The 6936-nt window shown below is 44.3% G+C and overlaps 1 protein-coding gene across 3 annotated transcripts in view; it reads left to right on the top strand.

The window, feature by feature from the left end:
- Positions 1 to 4363: 4363 nt before the first annotated feature.
- LOC117395629 (high affinity nerve growth factor receptor) overlaps positions 4364 to 6936 on the top strand; it is a 19678-nt gene continuing 17105 nt past the window's right edge. For 2 of the 3 annotated variants that reach the window (XM_059006213.1, XM_059006210.1), the window contains exons 1-2: positions 4364 to 4702; positions 6573 to 6647. In XM_059006213.1, coding sequence (XP_058862196.1) covers positions 4518 to 4702; positions 6573 to 6647 — 260 coding nt within the window. In that variant the 5' untranslated portion in view covers positions 4364 to 4517. The remainder of the gene's footprint in view (positions 4703 to 6572; positions 6648 to 6936) is intronic. The other variant, XM_059006212.1, reaches the window with a different exon arrangement.

Genomic DNA, 6936 nt, shown 5'->3' with positions numbered 1-6936 from the left:
TGATGCAAACTTTGAGCCAGAGCTCGCAATTTAGGATTTGAAATACTTCAATCAAGTCAGTTTTTACCCTTGCTTATTTTTTTTCCAGGCTGAAAGTTTCAATCCAGCGATGTGCTCCCCGGCTCGCGTCTCTAATGCGATTATAAAGAGCGTGAATGCAGCTCCCTGCTTGCGCTGCTCGATGCGTTGCTGTATGGTTAAAGAACCATTAGCGCTGATATTCCGAGCTCAGCTCAGCTCAGCAATCAATAACAGCAGTCTTTGTAGACCTGGACTTTCACCCCCTAGCTCTTATTAGCAGAACCGTTCACACAAGCTGCAAGAAATCAGGGTTTGTATATAAGACGTTTAAGAACTGGAGGGAGCACCCTTTCTCTTAGGGGGGTGAGGGAGGGAGGGAGGGAGCAGTTCAGTCTCCGTGCCTCAAGCCTGCACTGGACTGGAGGGAGCATCATTTCTCTTAGGGGGGTGAGGGAGGGAGGGAGGGAGCAGTTCAGTCTCCGTGCCTCAAGCCTGCCCTGGACTGGAGGGAGCACCCTTTCTCTTAGGGGGGTGAGGGGTGAGGGAGGGAGCAGTTCAGTCTCTGTGCCTCAAGCCTGCCCTGGACTGGAGGGAGCACCCTTTCTCTTAGGGGGGTGAGGGGTGAGGGAGGGAGGGAGGGAGCAGTTCAGTCTCCGTGCCTTCACTCTGTCATATATAAGCTCCAGGTTTTTACAATAACACAACATTACACTTAAAATGACGCTGGGAGACACTCGCTAAAAGGACTGAGAAATTATTAATATTACACGAGGCTTCATCAGACATGCAGGCGTAACATTTGACATTTAAGACAGCACGAGATGAACAAAAAGTTTTCGTGGCAATGTGACAGACAGGGCTGGAGAGAGTAATAATAAAAGAGAATTCACTTCTGCGGTTAACAAATTGAAGTTATGCTAACACTATAGTTAAAGAGAACATTTAAATATAAGGTAGATGTGATGTCAATTAAAAAAATAAAATAAAATACAGTTAATTAATTTGCTGGCCACACTGCTACAGGTTCATAGTTATTATTACAATTATATATTATATATTGTTTACTGTTTCCGACCTGGAAAAAAAATGAAGACTGAAACAGCGACGATCTCAGTTTTCTCTGGACTTCTGATCTGGGCAAAGGGTTTTGCATCACCCTGTAGAATTAACTAAACTTGCTTCATGAAGTCGAATGAAAACCTGCTGAATAATGTGACGCTAATTATTGCATTACATACCGCTTGGTGTAATTTTCCATCTATCTATCTATCTATCTATCTATCTATCTATCTATCTATCTATCTATCTATCTATCTATCTATCTATCTATCTATCTATCTATCTATCTATCTATCTATCTATCTATCTATCTATCTCGTTTTAAGCGTGCAAGCAGTTGAGTCTGCTTCCTCTGGTGCCGGCGCGCTCAGCTCTGTGGCACGGGAGAGTTTGCTTTTCGAAGCCGGCTTGCAGCTGACCCGCTGGGCTTGGGGTTTGAGCGGGCCGGGGTAAGTGCCGCTTTCCATTGTCGAGGCTCGCAGAGGGCGTGATGAATAGTTTCAGCCAGCCTCTGACAGCGCGGGCAGAGGAAGATGGATGGTGGTCGTGATTAACACAAGCCGGGAAACCTCACAGCTCTCTTGTCCCTTCTCCCCGAGCAAAAGCAAGGGAGTGTCTTGATGCATTGAAACTTTTTATTAAACTCTGTTACACTGCCTCGTGCTAATCGCTAGCTTCACGTTGGCTTGGTAACTGCAGTCCTAGCGAAACTTAAACTTCGAATTGAATTTTGTAGTTTTTAAAGCTCTCGTTCTGTCTGCCTGTCTTGATTTTGCACCGATCAGGGTCAGGGGTCATTTGTTGTTTATCAATTCCCAATTCTTTAAAAAAAAAAAATCTAAGTTACATATGGTAATACATTTAAAATAAACGTTTATTTCACCTATTTGAGGTTGTGAACTCCCTTTTCCCCAAACCCAACCCCATCCCCATCCCCAACCCCAACCCCAACCCCAACCCCGACTCTAACCCAAACCCCAACCTCAACCCCAACCCCATCCCCATCCCCATCCCCAACCCCAACCCCATCCCCATCCCCAACCCCAACCCCAACCCCGACTCTAACCCAAACCCCAACCTCAACCCCAACCCCAACCCCATCCCCATCCCCATCCCCATCCCCAACCCCAACCCCAACCCCAACCCCAACCCCATCCCCATCCCCATCCCCAACCCCAACCCCATCCCCATCCCCAACCCCAACCCCAACCCCGACTCTAACCCAAACCCCAACCTCAACCCCAACCCCAACCCCATCCCCATCCCCATCCCCATCCCCAACCCCAACCCCAACCCCATCCCCATCCCCATCCCCATCTCCAAACCCAAACCCAACCCCAACCCCAACCCCAACCCCGACTCTAACCCAAACCCCAACCTCAACACCAACCCCAACCCCATGAGACATCATTAATATAAAATAAAAAGTCTACCGGAAGCCATCATAGTCGTACAGTATTTTACACTAGATTTGGGAATATCTCATTTTTTTAACTGGTCAGTTTTTTTTTTGTGTGAGTATATGAGAAAATTATACAAAGCGGGCGGCGGTGCGTAATTCAATATGCTATTATTATTATTTTATTATTATTATTTATTTCTTAGCAGACGCTAACATTATGCTAACATAATTCAGCAGGTTTCATTCGACTTCATGGAGCAAAACCAGTTCATTCTATCGAGAGATGCAAAACCTTGAGCCGTAGCGGTAGACTGACTAGTGATTACACAAATACATTATTGAGAAATGAAAGCTTTAGTACCGCTGGGTTTTCCACATGCGTTTCCTGACTAACTTTCCCTGACCCCACGAGCAGTGATCAGAGGGCTGTGTTGATTTAGTGATCCATTACTGCAGCCCTCCTGTAATTCAGTCCTCTCTGCACATGTGGTTAGCAGGATATTGCCTGTACTCTATAAGCAAAGAGTGCCTAATGGTTGCTAGAGGGCTGCTATACCTATCCCTGGAGTGGATCAGACTCCACTTACAGCTCAGAGGTTGGCTCTTCATACACAAGCATCACGCTGGTTTTTAAAAGCTGAGCGATGACTGATATCTATATATATATCTCTCTCTCCTCCCTCCCCCACCCCCATCACTCTTGTTCTTGTGATTTAATCTAACTTTATGACTTTAATTGCTGTTCCCTTTAAAAAGCCCCCCGTTGGGATCCCATTATAGCGCCCCAGCTTGCAGAAACATCAGCAGACCACAGCGTTACCAGAATGCTTCCCAATGCATTAGGAGCACTGCCCAGCACTGCATAGACTGTGGTCCTGGTTGCACACGCGGCCAGTCTCAGATGGTGCAATGGATTAACAGTGTGTGTTGGGAAATCGCATTGGCAGGGCTTGTAGCTCGCACTAGACCACAGCACCCCACTCCTGGGGTTCAGAACTCCCCTCAATGAAGTCTATTATTATTATTATTAATATTGAAATGATCAGGAGCCAGGAGTTTGAGCAGGGTTACAAACTCACACTAGCCCTGCTGCTGCTGCTGCTGCTACTGCACCCAGTCCTGGGGTTCGGAACTGCCCTCAGTGAAATCTATTATTATTATTATTATTATTATTATTATTATTATTATTAATAATAATAATAATAATAATAATAATAATAATAATATTGAAATGATCAGGAGCCAGGAGTTTGAGCAGGGTTAGAAACTCACACTAGCCCTGCTGCTGCTGCTGCTGCTGCTGCACCCAGTCCTGGGTTTCAGAGCTCCCCTCAATGAAGTCTATTATTATTATTATTATTATTATTATTATTATTATTATTATTATTATTATTATTATTATTATTATTATTATTATTGAAATGATCAGGAGCCAGGAGTTTGAGCAGGGTTAGAAACTCACACTAGCCCTGCTGCTGCTGCTGCTGCACCCAGTCCTGGGTTTCAGAACTCCCCTCAGTGAAATCTATTATTATTAAAACGTTCAGTGTTATTTCCCACTCAGAAGAAAATTGCACTAAAGACAATCTGTTAAATAGCTTTGAGAATCTAGCTCTTAATTTCAAGCTAAAAGCCTCGACTTGAGCTGCCGTGATTCCATTATTATTATTTGACAGCCAAGGGCTGTGCAACAAAAGTTTACTCCGACAGTGCAAAAACCAGAGGCTGTCCTCCGAACACTCCCCTCCCTGCAGGCTGCGCATCGCAGTGGACGAGAAAAGCTACACTGGGCCCCTCCCCCAGCCTGTGAGTGGAGCTGGACCGCGCGTTGCTGGTCCCAGGGGGTCAATCCTGCCTTGCCTTGCCTGTCCTGCCTGGCATTCTCTTTAAAGAAGCTTTTTCTGCAACAGCTGAGCAACACTCTGGCTCACGTCTTCCTTACTCATGGAGGGAAGAGGAGAGGGAGTCCTGGGCTAGCTGACTGCGAAAGGGGAAAGCTACGAAGACACGCAAACACACACACACACACACAGCCATGGCTTTGGGATCAGTGGCCCGGAGGTTGGCAGTATTGGCACTGCTAGCCTTGGCAGTGCCACTGGGTTATGGGTGCCCAGATACCTGCAGATGCTCCACTACTTCGGTGCAGTGTTTTGAGCCTGACACCATCAGCAGTGTCCCGGCTCTCTCTCTGAACAGCAGCGAGAATATCACAGATATGTAAGTGCTTCTCTCTTTGTTTGGTTTATCTTGGTACAGGTGGGATCGCGATTGAGTTTTCCCTGCAAGCTTTGATTTAGTCTCTACCAGTTACTCTCTTATCTGTTTGGAGAGATCTGTAAAAGTGACTGCAGGTAATGCAATGGCATCATTTATTACAGCTCTAGAATTTTAGGATTGAGACACTATATGCAAATAATTGAGATCTTTTATTTAACATCATGTAATCAAAGAAACTACAAAATGAGATTGCTTACAGTATTTCATCTTAGATTTCGAAATGTCACAGTTTTCAATTGTTGTTCAGTTTTTTTTGCTAAGTATATGGAAAGCTATACAAAGCGGCGGAGTGTAATTCAATATGTTAACGTCACATTATTCAGCAGGTTTCATGAAGCACAATTCATTCTATAGGGGGATGCAAAACTTTGTCGAGAAGCGATCCGTTCTCAAAGCTAAACTCTAAAGCAAAAACCTTATTAGCAAATTATAGCTAAAAAGACACCTGATGAAGTTACCATGTTTAATTCAGGGGCTTGGAACCGGGCTAAAGTGGTTTCTGAATTATTTTTTTTTTTTAAATAGCAAAAAGTATTTTACCTTTCAGACAAGAATTATGCTGATGATCATGGCAACACTGTACTAATTGCTGTGTATTTTTTATAATAGTTACTGAACAAACACACATGTAGTTAGACATCATCACAATGTCCTTATGCATAGTTACAATCTACTTTTTGCATATAACCCTGATGCTGAATCATTAGGATCCATTAGGAATTTAAAAACCCAACGGTGTGTGGTCCAGTGGTTAAAGAAAAGGGCTTGTAACCAGAAGGTCCCCGGTTCAAATCCCACCTCAGCCACTGACTCATTGTGTGATCCTGAGCAAGTCACTTAACCTCCTTGTGCTCCGTCTTTCGGGTGAGACGTAGTTGTAAGTGACTCTGCAGCTGATGCATAGTTCACACACCCTAGTCTCTGTAAGTCGCCTTGGATAAAGGCGTCTGCTAAATAAACAAAGTTTTGAGATTAACCAGCTCCTGGAAAATGGACGAGCACTGCCGGGCTGAATGGCTTCCTCCCGTTCGTAGACAGGGGTTAGAAAAAAGTTTACAAAAATCCTAACAGTGTAACAGAGAAGCTCAGCTCAAATTAGCTGCAGTACGTTCTGAACAGTAAGGCTTTTTATTGGCACCCAGACAGTAATTATTGTGGGAAACAGTCTAGCGGCTAAGTGACCGGGGTCTTGCGAGGAACAATTAGAATCAATTATACCTCGCCTGGGGGAAATTGGTGAGCTTCAGAGTTTTATTTTCCCCCAGTGTGGCCAACCTCAGAAATTCTTACAAGTGCTTCAAAGTTCACTGGGTGGTTGTGGGATCGCATTGGGTTTTGTTTGCAAGAAACACATAGATGTAAATCTCCTTACAAATAAAATCCGGGTTAGAAGGAGAGGCAAACATGAATTGTTTATTATGAATTTTTTAAAAAAAAGCCATGCAACTTTATATGTTTATTTAGCAGACGCCTTTATCCAAGGCGACTTACAGAGACTAGGGTGTGTGAACTATGCATCAGCTGCAGAGTGCTAATGGAGCACAAGGAGGTCAAGCGACTTGCTCAGGGTCACACAGTGAGTTAGTGGCTGAGGTGGGATTTGAACCGGGGACCTCATGGTTACAAGCCCTTTTCTTTAACCACTGGACCACACAGCCTCCACAGACTTCAGACTTGCATCTTGTGTGTCGACGCAGGGGGAACATGGTTCTGTTTTCGGTGACTCCGATAAAGCAGAAAAAGAAGGAAAATAATGTAAAGAAAATTTCTTTAAATGTTGCCACAGTATCGGTAATTTGTTTTCACGCAGTTACATCGAAAACCAGACCGACCTGGTGAATTTAACAGCATTGGAGCTGAAGAACTACGGAGAGCTGAGAAACTTGTAAGTGATTGTATATTTATTTTCTTTTGTGGTCTATGTAGCTGCGAAGGTGTTACATGTTTGAAAATAAGGGTCAGGATGGTTCACAATCAGAAGCCACTAGTCTGGCGAAAACCGGTCTTGTCCTGACTGTGTTTGTGGCTGAGTGGACAGAACACTACACTGGGTGATAGAGAGGGCTTGACATATACTATCTGTTTAGCTGCAGCATATAAATCCATGTGACTCAGATCTTTCACTCCTCCAAGATTAAATCCCGAGATGACAGACAAAGACAAGGAGATACCTT

Source organism: Acipenser ruthenus, chromosome 32 (genome assembly GCF_902713425.1).
Source record: "Acipenser ruthenus chromosome 32, fAciRut3.2 maternal haplotype, whole genome shotgun sequence".
NCBI lineage: Eukaryota > Metazoa > Chordata > Actinopteri > Acipenseriformes > Acipenseridae > Acipenser > Acipenser ruthenus.
Note: the sequence above shows the minus strand (reverse complement) of the source record. Positions and strands in the feature narration are given on the sequence as shown.